Source organism: Pelmatolapia mariae, linkage group LG15, assembly GCF_036321145.2.
Source record: "Pelmatolapia mariae isolate MD_Pm_ZW linkage group LG15, Pm_UMD_F_2, whole genome shotgun sequence".
Classification (NCBI taxonomy): Eukaryota; Metazoa; Chordata; class Actinopteri; order Cichliformes; family Cichlidae; genus Pelmatolapia; species Pelmatolapia mariae.
In genome coordinates, this window is record NC_086240.1 from 30894171 (window position 1) to 30915631 (window position 21461).

The 21461-nt window shown below is 41.2% G+C and overlaps 2 protein-coding genes across 5 annotated transcripts in view; both read right to left on the reverse strand.

Annotated features, from left to right (window-relative positions):
- Nucleotides 1-954: 954 nt before the first annotated feature.
- On the reverse strand, nt 955-12460 carry LOC134643450 (histone deacetylase 2). Its single transcript, XM_063495815.1, has 14 exons — nt 12268-12460; nt 9806-9918; nt 9596-9713; nt 9349-9423; nt 8085-8223; nt 7814-7955; nt 7463-7555; nt 5771-5879; nt 5520-5660; nt 4158-4266; nt 3148-3278; nt 1921-2076; nt 1757-1814; nt 955-1311 (listed from the first exon to the last, which is right to left on the reverse strand). Exons 1-14 carry the CDS (start codon nt 12320-12322, stop codon nt 1281-1283), a joined length of 1470 nt encoding a protein of 489 aa, XP_063351885.1. The 5' UTR covers nt 12323-12460; the 3' UTR covers nt 955-1280.
- Nucleotides 12461-13628: 1168 nt separating this feature from the next.
- The window catches only part of LOC134643105 (heparan sulfate glucosamine 3-O-sulfotransferase 5), a 128237-nt gene continuing 120404 nt past the window's right edge, over nt 13629-21461 (reverse strand). For all 4 annotated transcript variants that reach the window (XM_063495332.1, XM_063495330.1, XM_063495333.1 and 1 more), the window contains 2 exons: nt 17016-17157; nt 13629-15675 (listed from right to left, as the gene is read on the reverse strand). In XM_063495332.1, coding sequence (XP_063351402.1) covers nt 14745-15675; nt 17016-17122 — 1038 coding nt within the window. In that variant the 5' untranslated portion in view covers nt 17123-17157 and the 3' untranslated portion in view covers nt 13629-14744. The remainder of the gene's footprint in view (nt 15676-17015; nt 17158-21461) is intronic.

Sequence of the window (21461 nt, forward strand, 5' to 3'; positions counted from 1 at the left end):
TTACTTCCAATAGTGTTAACATACTACACAGGTCATGAACAAGATTTTTTTACATTTTCATTGTAAGTGGGCTAAAGTAGTTAATTTAAAGTAGTCTAACAAAAATGTAAATGCTGTAATTTGATTTTTTTAATAAACCATGTAACTTGGATGGATTCGATGCTGGCGTGACCAAAGTGCACACGTCTGATGTCGCTCACAGTGGTCCAAGGGATCGCTCAGGGAGTTTGTGCGATCGCTCAGACACATGAAAAATTAGAGGGAACATTGCTTGCATGTAAGGAGAAGAATTTTAAGTGGGAGCTAATGAAGTGAAGCCAGTATAGGAGAAATATGCTCTCTCTTTCTAGTCCCTGTCAGCACTCTTAATTCAGCATTTTGGATTAACTAAAGGCTTTTCAGGGAGTTTTGAACTAAAGAGCAAGGTACATGCCAGAAGACCATCAAATATGGAGGAGCCTGAGAGATTTGTCAAAGAATGGGCCTGGGATTGCTCAGGAGATATGCGCATGACTCGTTGAAAACTACAACAAACAACTGCAGGCTGTTGTCCAGCAAAAAGGATACGCAATTCACTATTCTGGAAAACCACTTCTCAGAACTATGAGCAAAATATTTATAATAGACCGGAAACTGATAAGTGGTCAATACTTCCTTCTCATTCAGCTTGTTATATGAATGAAGAAGCTGAATGAAAATGACCAAGTTCACTAGTTTGGGTCACTAGTTACTCCTAGTTACTGCCTGAGGTGGGCTTCCATCACAGCAACACTGTATGAAAGCTATGCATTACATATGCATGCCAGTAATAATCCTTCATTCCACCTGTGTCTGGGAAATAAACTGCATGTACTGTGATGCCTTTTCCCGGGTTAGAAAGCCCCCTTGTGGCTGAACATGTTCAGAACATGAATCTGTGATGAGCTGCAAGAACAATCTCAAAGACAACAGTATAAAAAAATTTTATTGACAAAAACAAAATATCAAAATTCAGCTGTAAAATCATTACAGGTTCATGTAAGGGTTTAAACCCTTGTTTAACGACAAAAGAGCTGATTCAGAAGATTAAGCACATTGGATTCACATGGTTTAAAGAGCATCAAATCTGGCAAATTCAAGGGCTGAATTCAGGATAACCACTGACACACAACACAAAGAGACAATTTACAAGTAGAAAACGAAGAGTCATAATAAATATAATGCTTCTTAATGCTGTTTCAGGGAAGTGCAGGATCCTCGAGGCTGGACAACACCAGTTAAGATCTTTGGATAAGAACACTTTAGATACTGCTGGTCTGCTCGGTTTTCACACTGCAGAGGAAGAAAAATCAATTAGTTTAAACAACAGAAATGTTGCTATAGTGATGAGTTAAGTACTGGCTACATATAACATTAGAACAACAGGCTACTAATGTGTGCACATACTGTGGAAGCCCAGTGGTTGAGCAAGGTACAGCTCAGGATCAGAGCAACAGCTGACTGCACTGGCGCTTTGGTTTGCCCAATATGACTTTCACTTGAGTTTCTGAAGCATCTTTTGTTTTGATGTCACAGTAAAAATAACTTCATGAAAAATGAAAACAATCCCACAGTCTCTCCACATCTTTGAAGTATTGTGCCCTAATCAGATTTGTGCATATAAAAGCTCTGCTTGTCATGCACAACACAACCTCATACTCAGTTTGAAAAAGCATGCAGTAACTGCATTTAAAAAGGAGCGAGAACACTCAGTGTGTGAATGAATTCAAACATTCACCTCTTTGAGTCAGTCTTCTCAGCACTGCTGTCTTTTGTCTTCTCTTCTTCTTTTATATCTAAGGTGGGGAAAATGGGGAAGAAAGAAACCTTTTAATCACACCCAGCGTTACACATTGTTACACTGTTAATAACAACAATCGAGTAAGCATCAAAGTAACCAACCAGCTTTCTTCTCCTCTCCTTCCTGTTTGTCCTCGTCCACTCTGGGCCTTTTGGCTCCTTTCTTGTGATTGGCTGTGTTCCTCCTGCCTCCTTCCCCTTCATCCTCAGAGTCGGAGAACTCTTCGTCACAGGCTATTCTCTTATCTGTAGCACGAACTGCAATCAAACACCAAACTCTGGTGAGTTTGAGTGAGTGAGTTGTAACACAGCATAATAATGCATATGCAGTACTGCTGCTCCTTTTTTCCAAACCTGGGGTCCTTTCTTCTATGGGTCTAAAGCAGGGGTCGGCAACCTTTCTGATGATGAGTGACATCTAAAATTTCCCCAGAAGTCAATGTGCCATATCAAGCATTGCATTAGCAATAAATTTAATAACGCTCTATATCAACCGTTGCACACTATATAGAACAACTTTATGGAACTATTTTTGTTTGCAGATGTTGGCATAGTGCAGTATTATATTTGTGTGCATGTCCGTGGTGCTGATGCTGCGCTGAGCGGAAAGCTCCTGAAGCATTTGAAGTGTCGGAATGTGGAAATTTCAACATCGCTTGAAAAAACTGCCAGCTAGCAACGTCCCTCTCACCGGTAGGCTACGTGATTTTTAGGCAATTAAAAGTTGAATCTGGTAGTTGGGGGTTGTTAGCTAAGATACCGTCATTAAGAAGCAGCACAACTAATGTGTCTATGCGAGCTAATTTGCGATGTGCACCGGTGGCCCGGCCATTTATTTTTAATACACCTTCTCAGATTAATTCACTGCGTGTCGTGCCATCAGTTAACCCTTCACAAGTGCCCAGGGTTGCCGACCCCTGGTCTAAATTACAAACATGTCTGGGTAAACACTGCAGGCATTTTCCAATTTTAGTGTTCCCACTCAATACTGTTCTTCACCCTTTGATTCAAAACATTTTTGATCATTTCATAAGTTGAGAGCCAGAGTAATGGGACCGTAAGGCTAATGTGGTACAGGCTGCATTGCAGAAATGAAGATACTGCAGAACTACACTGATAACATCCCCCTCTGTCTTATTTTCCACCTTGTTTGCCACTTAGTGTCTCAGAAGGCTTTTCTTATTTCTCTGTTTTGTGCCTGTTCCCCCATCTTGTCTCAGAAAATAATTGTAGACGACAGCAGAAAGAGGCTTGCCAAAGAAGCTATAACCAAAAATGCAACGTACGCCATAGAAGCCGATGCTTTGTGAAAACGAATGATGGTCTTACTGGACAAGCGTTTGTCAGGATCCTCTGTGTCCTCATCCACTGTGTCGTCTGGGACAGCATCCTCCGGGATGGCTTGCATCTGAACCCCTGGAGCATGAGGCAGCATCCGCAGGTTCTCAAACAGCCGCTGCCTGAAAAGTCACATACTGATCATTTGCATTTCAATTTCTTTATTAATCAATTGTTGTTGTACATCACTTTTCTAGCCTAGCAACATTTTGACATTATAATGTGAAGGTGGTTGTTTCCTTTCCACTGCTGCTTGCTCATAGCAAGTCAACGTTTTCTGCCTGTTATTGTGGGTCTTAAAGAACTTCAAATCGATGTTGTTGTGTTTCAGTGATAAATAGAACAGAATAGAATAGAACTGAAAAAGCTGAATTGATATGAAGGCTGATATAAGTACAGTTAACCAGTTGACTGACAGATTAATATATAAGGGGAATAATGACTGTAGAACTGAATGGGTCGGTGATAGATGTTTTGCCAGGCAGAGGCGTCAGAGTGTTGAGAGTGTGTCTGAATGTGTGGAGTACTGGGCAGATTGTTGGCTGTATGGAGGAGCAGGGGAAATGAAATGAGCAGAGAATCCAGAGGGTGGAGAACTAATCTGAGCAAATAAAGAGTCAAATCTGGAGCACAGCCACCGAACTGGATGGCTCTCAGGGTGGGTTTCAGGCCTGAGAAGCAGCGCAGAGGAGGTGAAGGGCTACGGACTGAGGTGGGGCAGCGTGGACAGTGGAGAAGCTGCAGGTCCAGTTCTGGACGGTGACTATCTAACTTTTACAACAATTCATTTATTAGTTAGCCAACTGTGAGGTCAGCTTTCTAAGTTCAATCTGTTTTCATTCCTTCTTTATTTTAATTCAACTAATACCACACTGTCCAAAATGTATTTTGAACTTGTCAATAACATTCTTTTTCCACAATTATTCCAAATCTCCAGCAGTTCTAGGCTTGGAATTCTGGCAGTTCTAGAAAGAAAACAAATAGTTTCACATTTGACATACTTGATTTTGTCCATATATTCCTGTGAGTTCTGGTTGGACATGTTGGAGGGGCTGATGTGGAGCTTGAAGTCAGGCCCGAAGTACTCAAAGTAGTCATTGTATGGCAGTTCTACAACAGAAACATCGTTGAGATGAGAAAAAAAACCTGCTGGAGAAAATCTGTCAAATGAGGAATCACATTAAAAGAAAGCTTTATAACCTACACTGATCATGAGTGAGGGCAAGATGAAGAGAAGTGTAGGGAGGTTAGTTAATGTGTTGAAATCCCGTTAAGAGAACTGCTGTCCCATTCCACGCTCTGATTACATCCCCCCTCTTTATGTGGAAATCTGACAGTCTGCTGACTCAGCTCCTTGTGAGCAAAGGCAGGAAGCAGGCTGGCCCTTCCCTGAGGTGAAGTTAACTAAAAATTCCATCACCTCCAACAAGCCCCACACTGCAGGCTACAGACACACACATTAAACTTTAAATGACCAGCATCACTGTTTGACATGCTCCACTTATTTGATCTTTACCTGCAAAATTTAAAAACAATATACATATGGTCCTGCAGTCATATTTATTTTGTTTTTTAGGCTTCGTTGAGTCAGGCTTGTCTATGGCAAGCATAGTACACTCCTCTGGCACCAATTCTTAAGAAGCTAGTAACTGCTAATGTAGCCCGCAGTCTCTAACTTCACACAGAGATCAAGAGTGGCTATAGAGGTCTTTATACACCCAGATTATTTCAGCCTCAGCAGGCTCTACTTTAAGTAATAATTAGATAATATATCAGTTAAGTGGTGTGCACAACTACTCAACAAGGCTATAAAGCACTGCTGCCCTAAATAGATAGCACCCAAATTTAAGTTAACCATATGGACTGTATGTGTGTGTTAACCATCTTGGATCTGTTCAACCATCAGTTCAATTTTCAATTCAATTCCACCTGAGAAGCATGGCCTCAGACTTCGAGTTGCTCGTTCTCATCTCAACTAACTTCAAACTCAGTTGCAAACCACCCAAGTGCAAGCTGGAGGTCATAGCTTGATGAAGTGAACAAAACCACATCGTCTGCAAAAAGCAGAGAGGTTATTCTGAGACCACCGAACTTGAGACCCTCTAACTCCGGGCTGCACCTAGAAATTCTGTTCATTGAAGCTATGAAAAGAGTCAGTGACAAAGAACAGCCCTGGTCACCTCAATGATGTGGCGAGTTAAACTAATCGCTCTTTTTATTAATGTAGGACACCTATTAAGTGTCGGTTCGGTCAACCAGATTGCCACTTAGCTTTTTTCTTCTTTCTTGTATGACAAAGAAAGCAAAGAAATCCAAGACAATTTTAACTACTGTCATTCACTGACATGGAAAAAGTGACTAACCGTCAGGGATGTCAGTGTCCAGAGCCACAGCTGTCTCATAGGTCCAGCATCGGGCCACATTTCGAATGGTGTATCCTCCTCCACCCAGCATGAGCAGTGGCAGGTTGAAGGACTTGATGTATTCCACACATTTGGCATGCCCTTTTAGGATTAAAAAACCCAGGAAAAACACACAAAATGCAAGACATTCAGTATGGTTTGTGACATCACTTCATTACATCATTCAGCATTACTGTACTGTGTATGTTTACCTCGGATGGTGAGGTTAAAGCAGCCGAGGCGGTCTCCTGAGAGAGAGTCTGCACCACACTGAAGAACCACAGCACTGGGCTGGTACATCTCCATCACCTTAGCCATCACCTACGCAATCAAAGTAGAAAAATCTGTGACTCCTTGTCAACACCTTTATATTTATCTCTAATTGTTTAGACTTAAGGAAGCACCATAATTTCTTTTAAACATAATGACGACACAAGCCTGTTTGCGTCTAAGAGCAAGAGCCATGCAACACAAATTTTGTATCTAAGAAGGGAGCTGCTTCAACATCTTCCAATAAAGCACAGAATTTTGCAACAATATGCTTGTGAAAACACTGCCTAAGCTAATTTTGTGCTAATATTTGACTTACGCTGTGTCACAGGATAAAAACATGTCACTACTATTGCACTGTAATGCTTCTGCTGGCACGCTGTTTCAATAGATTCACACTAGATACACAAATTGTGCATCTGAAAAGAAGAATAGAAAATACTTACACCTATAAATGTTACTGAGTGCCAGCTGCAAGCATCAATAAAAAAAAACCAAGAGTAGCTATCTGTCTCCTATGTGACTACAGTACTTTAGATTTGAATTGCCTGCTGTAGCTAGAATTAAAATCAGAACAGTGACCTAAAAGACAACATGATAATTCTCTATTGGTTTGCCTTTGAAAATACAATTATTTTATCTGTTGTTTTTTTCCCCAGCAATATATTTAATTATTAATTATATTAGAGATGTTCCTGGTGATCAATTTCCTAGTCGACTAGTCATGGGAAAAAAAATTAGACTGCCCAACTAGTCTAAAACTAAGAAACAAAACTAAGACAATCTAAAGTTGGGTCGTGGGGGAAGCAGCAGGGAAGCCCAGACCTCCCTCTCGCCACCTCCACCAGCTTATCCAGAAAACGTTTAGCCATTCCCAGACGTAATCTCCCAAGCATGTCCCAGATAAACGCCCGGTTGGAACACCTTACACTGGAGGCGACAGCCTTAGCCATCTCCTTTCAATATGGAGAAGCGTTGACTCTACTCTGAAGTCGTCCCAAATGATCTAACTCATCACCCTATCGCATCCTGTCAGAGAAAGCTAATTTCCTCCAACTGTATCCGCGATCTCATTCTAATAATGTTAGCCTAGATCAGGGGTAGGCAACTCCACGCCTCAAAGGCCAGTGTACTGCAGGTTTTGGATGTGTCCTTGATCCAACACAGCTGATTTAAATGGCTAAAATACCTCCTCAAAATGTCTTGAAGTTCTCTAGAGGCCTGGTAGTGTGATTCAGGTGTGATCCAGGGTGATATCTAAAACCTGTAGGACACTGGCACTTGAGGCCTGGAGTTGCCTAACACTGGCCTAGATTGACAGATTCATGGCGTTTCCCAACAAAAATCTGCCACCTGGTGGCAGATGGCAGCATTGGGCATCAATTAAAATTTTAACAAGTATAACAATTAGACTAGCAAGTCTGGTACTGACTAGTGACGACAGCGACGGTAGTCAGCTGGGCAACTAGTTGCGGACATCCCTAAATTATATATATATATATTACTATTTAATCATTTCCTTCTGGATCAGTTCAGACTTTTAGACCATTTGGGAGGAGCGAACAAATGAAGTGCTGTGACTTTTAAAGGGTCAGTTATATTTGCAGTGGAACACAAGCGTTTGTGGAACTCACAGGCTTGAAGATTTGCTCATATGACTTGTCATCTATGCCATCCCGCAGTGGGAAGTTGACAGCGTAATATTTGCCTTTTCCAGCTCCAATATCCTAAAGGTAAAAAAGACAAAAAAGTGCATACTGAATAATCTGCAAACTGAAGTATAGACTCCTCAGCAGTGTACAAATGCATGTGTTAGCTGCACCAAATTAACAAAGCCCTTATATCTTTCCATGAACAAAAACAAAAAATAAATACTCACACACATGCAAAACTATCCTATGATAGCATCATACAGAGTTTTGCTGTTTTCAATTAAGAAATTATGACTTCTTAGTAACCAGCTGAAGGAAAAGTGTAAGGCTCACCCGAAGGTCACCAGTTCCAGGGAAGTACTCCCCATATTTATGGAAGGACACAGTCATAACTCTGTCTGTTGTGTAGAAGGCCTCCTCCACTCCATCTCCATGGTGGATGTCTATGTCGATGTACAGCACCCTCTGGTGGTATCTGGTAAAGAGGGCCACAGACAGAGCTCAGATGAGTACAAACACTGCATAGAAACAATGCTGTGAGAAATGGGTCTTCCACCTGCTTTCATTTAATGAATTTTTATATGTAGATGGGAAATATTCTCACTTGAGCAGCTCCAGGATGGCCAGCACAATGTCATTGACGTAACAGAACCCTGAGGCCTCCGATTTCTTTGCATGGTGGAGTCCTCCTGCCCAATTCACTGCAATGTCTGTCTGCTGTCGGTTCAGCTTCACTGAGCCAGCTGTACACAACAGGAAACATGTTTGATTATGCGGTTTGTAAAGAAACTGATATATATCTGATGAGTTAATTAATAAGTCACTTAGTCTAACTTTGTTATCATTACTGGAAACATTTTTAGTCAAGGCTGGCACTGAAACAGCTGGACAACTGAAAGCCAAGAACTTGTTCCTGTAACTGTGCTCTCCGGGAACAGGTGACAATAAAAAGAATTTGCTGCCTCAGTCTAATGACCACTGCACTGACTTTGTTTCTCAAGGATTTGACTGACAGTAACAAGGTCCGACATGAGCAATTACAGCTTTCTGTCTGTCCTTTTATAGAGGACTATTTATAAAAATGGTTGGTGCTAACTATACAGATCATGTTTCATTCTACTCTGGTTGATGACTTGTCAACAAACACAGTGCTTGTAACTTGTACCACAAAGCAGGATTTGGGGTTTAGTGAGGGAACTTCAGGAGTCCCACCAAATCCTCAGGATTACAAAGGTGGTTCACAAAGGTACACAAGACAAGAGTAGGATTCATTTTTGTAGGGGATTCAATCCTGACCTCTTATTCCAAAGACAGTCATGTCTTTAGGAATATTATCCTTCCAAAGACAATGTAGAAATGACTGAGAACCACAAGACTTTTTAGATACAAATAATTTTGTTACTCTGTTAAATTGGCAGTGTCTATTAATGTTAGATAGGCAGGACTGTTGTTACAGATAGGTCTAATGTTGCTGAAACAGGAGCTCAATGACTTCCTGATGTTCCACACAAAATATTGTGAGTGTTGTGAATGTCATCACGTGGTGCATGTTCCTGCTTGTCTGCTGTGGTTCTGTGGGAAGTAGTGTGTCAACTAGCAGAGGCAAAGACAGCACTGTGGGTACTGATACTGCTATAAATAAGTAACTAATCCAATCGTCAGTTTTAGTGTCAGTTAGGATCTGAGTATCTATTTTTTGACAACCCTACTACAGACTATTTAACACCTTTGCAGTTGCAACAGAATGAATAAAACTGTGTCACAGTATATCTTTAACATAAATATTCAGATTGCTTGACTCAACTGACTTATCAAGACCTTTTATATGACCGCTTAGCAACATCTGATTCATCATTAGCACGACTTACCAGCTGAACCACCAGCAGACAGTTGGCAGAACTCAAACAAGCCATCGAATACTGGACAGTCCTCCCCAACATTGACTGCAGAGTAAATAAATACATAAATAAATAGGAAACCAAAAAACAGGAAGGTGTTCAAAATTTTGTTTGAGCACTATGAATGGAAACAGAAGGGCAGAGGAGCTCCTTGTATTCCGTACTTGGAATAGTACACAAAATTCTGTAATGTCCCAAAGAGGACACGATGACTTACACCTCTGCATCTGTTTGCTGAACTCTGACATGTTGTCTGGTCGTATGGATCGGAGGAACTTGATGTAGTCATCACTGTGATATTTTGTCATCTCGTCTGCAGTCGCTTTGTGTGGCCTCTGAAACACAAGACATACAAGCTGGGTGGAAACTACAACAAGGAAGGCCAGAACATATGGCATGCTTAGTGTCACATGCTTGGAAAACATACATAGACCTCCATCTTCCTGTACAGTCCATAGTTCAGAAGTAAGTTGTGGGTCATCCGGATACGATGGGGTTTCATGGGGTGCCCCTGTCCATAGTAATAATTTCCTATGTCACCTGCAAAGACAAAAGGAACAAGATAAGAAACACATTTCCATTCGATAATAATTATTAATTTAAGCTGCGAATGAAAATAAAAATGGATGCTTTTGTCTGAGCAACAAAAGAGATTTTACACTTATTTACACATTCTATAAAAACAGCACATTTTGTACTTTTCATCAAAATTGACAACCTGCCAATTGTGTACTGTGTTTCTTTTTCCCCCTTCTTAATTCTTGGCTGTTCCTGCTCTAATCCTGACCACAAACAAAAAGACCAAATGAAACCCCCATATGTTAAGGTATTAACTGTTTTACATCTTTGAGGTATTCTGTGGCTGCTAACTTAGCAACTAGCATGACACAAACATAATGCTAGAACAGCAAATAACAGAAAAGCAAAGGGAAAACCGAGTTTTTCTCAAAACAACAACAGCGGGGAACAACAGCAACATCATTCACAGTGTAATACCATAAGTATAATTCAAGCATTTTTAATGTAACTGAAAAACTATGGATGCTTACCACCAAGAAGTAGATCACAAGATTGTGCAGGTCAAATAGTGATGTTTACTTCAATTTTACCTGCACGTGCAGTTATCCTACAATAGCTCACTACACCTTCAGACTGTGAATGTACTGCTGATCTCAGTTGCCAATATTATTAAAAAGTATAAAGTTCATGGGGCTGTAGCCACCTTCCCTGGTGCAGCCACAACAACCTGGTGCTGAATGCCCAGAAGACAGTGGAGATTATTGTGGACTTCAGGAAGCACACAGCCCCACTCCCCCCCATCATCCTGACTGACACCCTCATCACCTCTGTGGACTCATTCCGCTTCCTGGGTACCACCATCACCCAGGACCTGAAGTGGGAGCCCACCATCACCTCCGTCATAAAGAAAGCCCAGCAGAGGATGTACTTCCTGAGGCAGCTGAAGAAATTCAACCTGCCAACACGGACGATGATGCAATTCTACACCGCAATCATCGAGTCCATCCTCACCTCCTCCATCACCGTGTGGTACGCTGGAGCCACTATCAGGGACAAACAGAGACTGCAGCGTGTTGTGCGCTCTGCTGAGAAGGTGATTGGCTGCAAACTCCCATCTCTGCAGGACCTGTACACCTCCAGGACACTGGGGCGTGCAGCTTGGATCACAGCTGACCCTTCTCACCCTGGACACAGTCTGTTTGACCTGCTCCCCCCAGGCAGGAGGCTCCGGTCCATTCGCACCAGAACCTCTCGCCACAAGAACAGTTTCTTCCCCTCTGCTGTTGGACTCATGAACAATAACCATATGACTGTTCCCACCACTAACACATGACCCTACACTGTGTTCACTGTGTTCACTGCATCATTCCATGTTCGGCACTGATCACCACCTGCACTCATGTACATATCTATCCTCTTAGCACTTTTAATTCTTATTTTTATGTCTATTTAAGAGTTGTATAACAGTATGTTTTGCACTAAGTACCGCAGCAATTTCCTAATGTTGTAAACCTGCTCAACATTTGGCAATAAAACCCTTTCTGATTCTGATTCCCAGGACATGGGTGCAAGAGCAAATGCAACTTCAGGTTGAACAGAGGAATAGCACGGACAGTAGAAAAGAGAAAAAACAACTGGGTTGTTGTGTTTAGTGAGACATAAAAAGCAACGTAAAAACAACAATAACACAGCATTTGACTGTTAAATATTCAGAGGAAAACTGAATGCACGGTTCTAGTTCTAGTACATGTAAACTGAATGCAGGGCTATGTTAGTTTTTACTGCAAGTCTCTGCAAACCTCTGACAAGATACTGTAACTATGTTCCTTGTACACGAGGAATACAAATAAGTGGTTTCTCTTATGAGAGAGTGTGATGTTAGACAACACAGTGATACGTTCCAATAAGGCCTGAGCACTTAATTGTGTGTAACAGTGGCACATTTTGCTTTATTATTTTTACTAATGTAACTCTGACGACGACTCATCAGTTCCTAATCATTTTGATTTAACAGAGGTAACGCGGTGCACAAAGCCCGATCTATGTTTGCAACTATAAGTTAAACAATCGTGACAATGAGTGCTTGTGTCGCTAATTCTCAACATTAATTTAACCGAAGCCCTCCTCTTTTCTCTGGCTCGGTTTAAGTAAGGTGATTTTTTTAAAAACTTTTACTCATTTTAACAGTTAACACATACTCTCTTTGCACCGCGGAGACCTTTCAAACGATGGTCATTAGCGCCTACTCGTTAGCTTGCTAGTGTTAAACACTATACATTCACCAGCAGCTACACTGACTAGCTGGCTAGCGTTAGCCTGCCAGATGGCTCCGTTTGGGCTCCCCATTCACACGCTCAGGATGTCCCATACCGTCGTAGTAGTAGCAGACCTTCTTCTTGGTCCCGCCTGCAGTCGTGTAAGCCATTTTAAAAGTACCTGTAGAAATAAAAAGTTGGTTTGAATTTGCTTCAGCAGACAGAAGATGGGATGGACGGCATCAACACATAACTACACACGGCGGAAAGTCGCTGAATGGGAGGCGCAACTTCGGCGGGGAGGGGCGGGTCAGACAACTTCGGTAGGCCACTCAACCCAGAGGATGGGAAAAGTGGACTTGTAAGGATGTGTGAAACATGGTAAAAACGCGCTTCATAAAATTCAGTTCCACTGCTTTATCCGTTAAATTCTTTCATTTCTTACTACCATGCAATAGAATTAGATATATTTATGGCTGTAACAAATATGGATTTGTTAACTCCATTACCTGAAATATTGTCCAACAAACCTATATGTTACCCAGGGGTTTTTTGTTGTTGTTGTTGTTGTTTGGGGGGGTTGTTGTTTTTGTTTTTCATCAGTTTTCACCTGGTTTGGTATTTATATTTATATTTATCTCTGACAGTCATTTTTGGGCAATGCCCTGATTTTATTCTGAGCTTTAAAGGAATTTTAAGAGGGTAATACTGAAAAAGCCAGTACAGATTTGCACATGGCCAGAGCTGGGGCTGTTAACTTATCAGGTTGTACAAGAGTACTAATCAGTTCTTCGGTTTTTCCACAGTTATAGTGTTGTTATGGAGCTATATCTGAGTGGAAGACTTTTGAGAACCAGACCAGATTTTAACACATCTGATATCTGAACATTATATATCTATATAGTGAAAGTTGGGGAAATGTCCACTTTAAGAAAATCATGGCAGACAGAATCCTCTCATAGCTTGAGGGTGGTTCCAGATTTTTGTGCACCGGTAATCCTGTACAGTATTGTTCAGGTACAAGGCAAACTGTAAATGATGATGAAACATTTTTACCAGAAACTATTTTGGTAGTCTCTTATTGTGTTCATGCCCCTTAATGTATTAATAGCTATATTGTGAACTTTGGACAGAACTGGGTTAGCTGTTTCTGAATCCTGTTTTCATGCTAAGTTATTCTAAAGACAGGGTTATTTTGTTTTGGAACCAAATCAGACGTTAATGAAACTCGAAGTCTGTACTGTAGTAACTGTAGTGTCTAGACCTAGTCTTTGTCGTTTTTAGTGCCTTAACGTAACCTAATGAATTTCTGAAGAATCGATGCCCATGTAGAAATCTCTGATATATATGACTCAAACTTGGGTGTGTAGTGTGTAAATTTTTTGCTCCACTGCCCTTCCTTTTTCCAAATGCAGACTTTTTTGCTTTAAAAAATATTGATATTGTGTACAAAGCAAGATTAAACATAACATTCAGGGATATGACAATAATGTAGGGACGTTTGTGTCCAGAAACATGAATCAATAGAACATTTCTTTAGGGAGACACAGATGGTGGTTTGTACCCCACTAAGTTTCTTTCTTTCCACCACTCAGAATCACAACCACGGCGTAAGTCTGCAGGTCAGTTATTTCTGATCTACTACCCTCAAAAAGAATATTAAAATACACCAATACACATGAAATCCTCTCACAAATGTTTACACATTCTATTAATTTAACAACACACTTATGATACAGAATGAATATTTGCACAGAACACATTTCTTTAAAAAAAAAAAATCAGCATAGAACAAACAGCTGGTTTGACATGAATCATCAGAGGACACCTTCTTTTCTCCACTAAGTGTTGGTAACCCAATGAGAAAGCTGTAGGGGAAAAGAACAGTATACTTACATTTAAAAACACAAGCTCAAGTCTTAAATGCTTTAAAGGTTTTTGACATGGCGACAGCCAAGCTTGCAACACTTATACCTATTCTGATAAGCCAGTCTGTTCTACAGACTAGGTACTATGTTAAAAACTAAAGGAGGACACCTTCTAAAGGACTGATCACAGCAGGCGTTAAATAAAACACAATGAGCAAACACAAAAGTCTACTGTGTTATACCGGTAACTGGATTTTACATGCAGTTTTGGCCAGGTAAACACCACGATAAGGAATGATGAACTTTTTCTGTTCGGTTTTGAAGGTGTTTTTTCATGAAAAAAAGCATCACACTTATAGCTTATCTTAACAGCATGAATGTCAGTGTTTGATAGTCTCTTAAAAATAATCTCTTTAGTTAATCACACAGCTCAGCACTGTTTTTTTTTCTCTACATGGGGAAAACACTGACAGACAGGTGAGTTCATTTGCAAGATCAAGTGCTTTGAACTGCAGCTTTTAGTCAAACCATGAAACTATTTTGTTCTTTTTTTCTTTCACATGTTTGAAAACAAATTTACATCAAGTTCCTTTTATATTTGGTCACACTGTCATCCTGGTATTAAATGCCATCAAAGTGCTATTAATGTCTTTTGAGGTCTCAGAATTTGGTATTTTTAAATAAACACCAATTCAAAGAATCTCATCAGAGGAGTTTGAGCTCATCATGGCCAGTTGAATGTCCTACCGGTGATCTGGTAAAACTTCTGATTGAAGGGATGAAAGAATTTTTGCAGTTTAGTCACTACTGATGGGTCCACCTCCGGATGGGTGCGGCCCTTGCTGCCTGCCAGGCACTTGTTAAAGACAATGTTAAATCGCAGACAGTAAAATCCCCTGGTGGCGTTGAAGTACAGGTTATACTGGCTGATCCTGGAGGGGAGGTTAAGGAAGCGCTCAACAAGCTGCAGCTCTGGCAGCGGGTCTGTAATAAGGCGATCCCCATCCACAATGTGAAACTGTTCCACGGGAAAGTACTTCAACCAACGCTCCAAATGTTTGGTGTAGATGCTGGTCCGGACTGCTTTGTATTTCGTGTTCACCTCGCAGGTGTTGGTGTCAATGACCAGCTTCTCAAACTTGTGGTAGGTCTTGTTTTTGCGCTCCTTGCCCTCCAGCACTTGGGTATAGTCCGACACAGCTCTGGTGGTAGGCTCGCGCACGATGATCAGCAGCTTGATGGAAGAGTTCATCTTGAATATCCGTTCAGGGACTTCCTCTGTGATGAAGTAAGCGGGGCTCTTTTCAATGGTGATCTGATGAGGGAAGGAGAAGGGCATTTTCCCCCTGTACCAGTCGATGCCACGAGCGTAATTTTGGTCATTGTCAAAGAAGTGGATCTCTTGTGAAGCCTTGACAACTGCTGGATGCAGGTTGAGCATTTCCAGCAGGGCACGGGTGCCACCTTTTCGCACCCCGATGATAATGGCCTGAGGCAGTTGCTGGACCAGGTTGTGCAGGCGAATTTGCTCTTTGGTGGCATTGCCCTTACGGATTTCATGTAGGAGGCCACGCTTAAACTGCAGAGTGCGGAGAGGAATTTGCTCTGGTTCAGGGGCGGGCAGTCTGCTGTCAACTGGGCAAATGGGCTGTAGCCTGAAAGACAGGAAAAGAACGCATGTATCTTATTTTGTATTTCATTCTATAAGCAATTTTATCGCTCACAGAATACATTTATCACTTCAATCTTGACTAAATAAGCTACTTGAATGTAAAACTTATTATTAATGGAACGATTCTCTGAAGCTAATGCAAAGAAACATCCTGAAACATCTATGACATTCTGAGACCTCTGAAAAGCCTGTGGTATGTTAAGACTAAGGCTTTTGCAGCAGATGTTTAAAGTACTGTGAGTTGCAAGTTAGAGCCACCACAGCAGACTCGTCCTAGCACCAAGGACACACCAAGCATAAAGTCACCCACTGGTTTGTCCTGTTTCTGGGGTACTGAACTGAATATTCTCACTGTCACCAAAAGGCTTTTTTAAAACAAGGAAGTATAGTGATTTATCAGTCACTGAGTAGTAACCACAAACAGCCATAAACTGCCAAAGCTGCTGCCCCCTGCTGGCCATTATAAGAATGCAGGTTTAAGGAACTGTCTCCACTTTTTAGACTTGAACGCTGCATTCATATTTTACATACAGTCTGTGTCTAACAGATCCCTCAACTGGTTCATGGTTAGTTCCTCATCAACTATGGTATTCATTTCTTTGGAATGCCATTTCTCTTATGCATACCCAAGTCCTCACACCACACCACCTTTCCAACATGCAAAATTGCGAGCACCACATTTTTGTCAATGAAGATGACTACAGCAGTGCATATACCAGATATATGACTTGTTTGTTTTTAGAATAACTGATGGCACGAAGTAGTGTAAAAATTTCACCTCAATAAATGAAAAACGCTGACGATGGTAAATGCCCAGGACTTATGCAAAAGCATCACAAGGTTGCACAGATTAGACTGAGCATATCAGAGAAGTCAATTGGCTCCAGGTCATTGTTTTTAATATTGATGGGGAAAAGAATTGTATTTTCTTTGAAGACCATCTGAAATTGTTGAAAGGTTTTCTTTTTTCTGTTTTTCAAAGTAAATAGCAGTTGCGCCTCCTTCTCTGAGGAAATGATGCCCAAAGTTTAGTCTTTCAGAAAGAATTTCTCTCACTTAATGTAAAGCAGAAAATCTGCCTCAGTCAGGAGAACTTCACAACCCCCATTTTAGGGTAAAACATGATTTAAATGTGTACCTGTCAAAGCTACACATTGCCAAGTTGCATGTCTATGAATGCATAAATATTTCAAGATTTTACAAAGTAGAGAAATGTTTCTGGAATACACTGTGATTGGTTTAAAAAGTATAGGACACTAAAGTCTGTAATGCAAGTTGCTATTAAGGCAATGTATGTTTTAAAATATACCCGCCATGACTTACCTATCCAAAGTCCCAACCCTGGCCACGAGATAGAGGACACTTCCAATAGCAAGGCTGCCCAAAACGAAGAGCTTCTGTCTCAGCAATGCCTGCTGTTTGAATAGCATGGCCCTCCATCAATCTTCAGGACTGTGACTTCAGCCTGCAGAGAGCCAAGCACATAAACCACTAATCACCGAGGGAAGAGAGACAGCCTAATGTTTATTAACACACACTCACTCAAGTCTTACAAGTGATTAAGCCGCGCTCACATAAGGCTGAAAAGTGCTGCATTGCCATTAAAGGAAACGCTTGCCCAACCACCACTTTGTTACATTTATTTATTTATTTCAGACAAGCTGAGAATCTGATTTAATGGAATACACTGGCATGCTGAGAAAGATCAGTTACTGCTACGGTTTAAAAAAATTGGCTTCAGCATTCCAAATGAACAATTCTGTATGCACAAGTTGCAGTTCATTAATCGATACTTCTTGAGAACGACCACATGACGGTGAATATTCTGAAAGAGGTCCTTCTGTTGAACAACCAGCTTTTCAGCAACACTGCACTGCTGTTAAGGTTTTTCTCTTGCTTGATGAGAAGCCAAAAAGCAGCCTTGGAGAGTCTTCAATGTGTTACAATGACAAATTCACATGACTGAACTCAGCTTTTCGATCATGTCGTCAATTGATCCATTGTTAATTAACGGTGTTTAATTACTGCATCCCGACTGTTACATATTAAGAAACTGTGACTGTTTTATTTCAACTGTCTCAATAAATAAATGATGTTTCTTAGCTTCTTAGTGTCCTTAATGTCTGTCCTCACTTTAAAACTAAACGTCATATCTGTATTTGTAAAAACATTCAAAGAAAGTTGAGAAAAAAATCCCCCAAAAAGCTTAGTCACATTATGGTGATGTATATTGTACTGTTTACCTTCAAAATTGGAAAAAAATCTCATATTGAGCCAAGAGAGGGCACTCCATCCTTTCAGTGGAGTGCAGAAGCACTGGTCTCGCTGCCATTTCTGTTTCGCTTTCAGTGTCTGAACCTTTTGTGCATCTGCAATCTTTGCACAGCATGAGCAGGTAAATTACATTATGAAATAGCAGTTCAATACAGAAGGCAGAGGCATTGTTAAAAAAGGGCCTCTGAAAGTGCAGTCTAATCCAGCCCTTAAAACAGGCCAGCATTCGCGACAGAGCGCTCCTCCAGTGCCTCATAAATAAATACGGATGGCTTTTGACCCCTCTATGACTGGAAAACATTTTGCTCATAATGCCTCGTAGTGACTTCTGAATGGAGACCTGCAAAGCAACTGCAATTTCATCAGTCTGACAAAGCAGGAGAATAAAGCCACTTAGCCAGGGGCCAGCCCTGTGGCTGTGGAGTCCCATTTAGAAAAGAAATGTTTTTCATTACAGCCTGTATCACTAAAACAAGTGGGACGTCAGTCAATCCCAATGAAGTGGGAAAAAAATCAGTTTAATACTTTTTTGTGCAGAGACAGACCATTCCAAGTGCCAAGCAATCCACCTTCAGATTGTGTAATTTGTAAAAAAAAACAAAAAAACAAAAAAAAAACAAGAACTGAGATTATATTATCAAGTGATTTTTTTCCCTTTTACTATAAACTGATTTAAAATGAGCCTCTTATCTATTATTTGTGTATAATAACAACATTTCAGCCCATCTGCATTCAGTACACTCAGAGGTTTCTGTTTCCCCACCCTCCTTTTTTGCTTGTCTTTTGTTTCTTCTACTTTTAAGTCAGATACTTTCTCTCTGAGAATAGTTTGGTGGTTTCATCCTGTCAAAGAAGAGTGTAAGACGAAGACTATACAATAATTTCAAAATACAAAACATTGGGTCACCGACCCAGGACCGCCACACTGTGTAATTTTTCTTTTTGCATGGTTGTAGAGTTATGGTTACAGACTTTATTGTCTCGTCCATACACTTGCATTTTGAGTTGAATTAATTTGCCAAAAACAGATTAAATACAGTTTCAAATACTAAAATAATTTACACATTGGTAACACAGAGTGAAACGAGACTATGAAATTGAGGAAGTGTTTTAGTGTTTTAATGTTTGCAACTGCACTTTAAAAATCATAAAAAGGATGAAAGTGTGTCGATATTATCTCACTGATAAAACATACATGTATCAAAAATATTTACTTCCCACAGAGAATATTTTGTCCAATAATCCAAAAGCTAATGAAAATGGTCACCCTGCTCAAAAGCTACACTTGTCTGATAAGCACATGTCTGAAAGCTAGAATAGTTAGCAAAGGTCAAATGAGCTCGTTCTAAACGCTAAAAAAATCAAACCCATTAAATATTAAGGTCCAAACTTTTGGAGTGTAGGTCTTTTGACTTGCAAAGACATTTAGCAGCTCTTAGCTGATACTACATCGTACTAATAAATAGAGAACATCAGTTACTCCAAGTTAATTATGATTTATTGATAAGCATACACAGCTTTCTGTCACTGAGTTACATCCTGAACACTGGTGGCTCTAGGTATCTGGACCTAACCTTACAGCTACAGAGAGAATTTTTAAAAATATATATATTTTTTTGATACAGCGCATTGTGTTCTACGTCCTGATCAGCTGTAGACCATTGTCAATCAATCTCCTCCGTGCCATGTCTCCTGTACAGTACAGAATGCGTTCAGCTTGTCAAATTTACATAAATCTTCGATCGCTAGCAGTGTGACTCTGAAGTGCTGTATTGTATGTCTGTAAGTTTTCTCCCCAACATACACAACAATGTCGACGAAATGTTTTGCACCGTCAAAGGGACCTGCTGTAGCACCCAAAAGGCAGAGGAAGATGCTAACCATCAAAATGTTGGACTTCTGGACATGCTAAAGGAAGGTAGATCATAAGGCGCATTATGCGAAACAAAACAGTCAGATAAGGCAAACTTTACTCATTCTTCTTGCTTCCTCTACTTCCATACCATTGATTCATTAATGTTGAATTCTCTCGCAGATTCTGAGTCAGTTTGACCGAGTTTTTTGAGTTCTCATGTTTTGGTTTGATTTTGTATTTTTGTATTATTATTCTGACTCTTGTGCTTTGTTGAGTGTTATTAGAATTCTATGTTTTTGTTTATTTGTGTTATGGGATTAGTTCTTAGGTTTTCTGTCTCATGTTTAGTGTAGATTTTGTTCTGTGTCTGGTCTACGTTTTTTGTGTAGTTGTTTCTTGTTTCCTGTTTTATTGTGAAGGTCTGCGAATGCCTGCGCGTGGATCCTCATTTATTTCCCCACATGGCTCACTCCATTCGCCGTGACAGTACAGACCAGCCAGATTATGGATCCAGCGGCATTCGTCCCACCCAAGGAGCTTCAGGAGGTCATTATCGACTCTGCTTCGAGATTGATTAACCTGTGGCTTGAGCATGAGGGAGAAGCATTTCTCTACGCTGTGGAAGCCAGGCTACAGCAGCTTATTTCCGGTCACCCCTGGCTATTGGACTCACTGCACCCGCTTTTACAGGATTTCATTCTCCATGAACTTCACCTTCAGCCCCCCCCCCCCGCCGCTACCGCTCGCCTCAACGGAGGACATGCTGTCTGAACCGCCGGACGTGGAATTACCCGGCCCGTTGGAGCCGTCTCCGAGAAGAAGGCGATGTTCGCGCCGTCAGCGCGTCACCCCACAGCCGGATGTCGGGACATGTAAACAGCTGGCTGTGGTGAGTGAGAAGAAGTCTGACTCTGGCACAAGGGCAATTTTTTCTGGTTCAGTCTTCTGTGCAGCAAGTGAGGGAAATGGTGTGTTTCCTGGCTCCCCGATGACTGCTGTAAATGAGACTGGCTTTCCCGAGACTGCAGTCGGCCGGCTCCGGGAGGATTACTATGAGCTCACGGGCAGCCAGCTCACGCCTGCACAGGCGTTGTACAGGATGTTGGGGATTATTATTGTGCCACCCGGTTCTCCCAGTGTTTCCACACCACAGCCGGAGCAGCCGCGCCAGAGTTTTTCCCCGTCACCGTCAAGCACCTGCCGGCTCCAACAGGAGTCCAACTTCCCTCGTGGACGCCCAGCTGGGGTGAGTGAGAAAGACTCTTCCTCCGCCTTTAATGTCAGGGATTACACAGACTGTTGTCACCAAGGCATTATGAACCCCAGAGCTCCTGTTCGTGAGAATACTAGGAGTGCTTGTTTTGAGAATCATTGCTTCCCTCTGAGGTCAAAGAACTGTGCATCTCATGTTCCTTTGGTGTCAGGAGTTGTTAAGACTGTTTCATCCTGGACCGTTTTGCATTCTAACGCAAACCTAATTAAGGACTTCACTTGTTTTACTCCTTCTAAGGCCAAATTAATTCTTAGTAAATCTGTCTACCGTGAGCCTGGTGATTTTGTGTCCATCACTCCTCAGCCTGTAGCTTCGCCATTACGGCGAAGTTCAGTCAGCTGCCCAGCTCCCCTCAGTTCAGTCAGCC

Coding starts and splice junctions, on each gene's coding strand:
- LOC134643450 (XM_063495815.1), bottom strand. CDS start 12,322: ATGGCTTACACGACTGCAGGCGGGACCAAGAAGAAGGTCTGCTACTAC. Junction 4,267..5,519: donor GGACACTGACATCCCTGACG/GTTAGTCACTTT, acceptor TTTCTGTTGTAG/AACTGCCATACAATGACTAC. Junction 3,279..4,157: donor GAATATATGGACAAAATCAA/GTATGTCAAATG, acceptor GTGACTTTTCAG/GCAGCGGCTGTTTGAGAACC.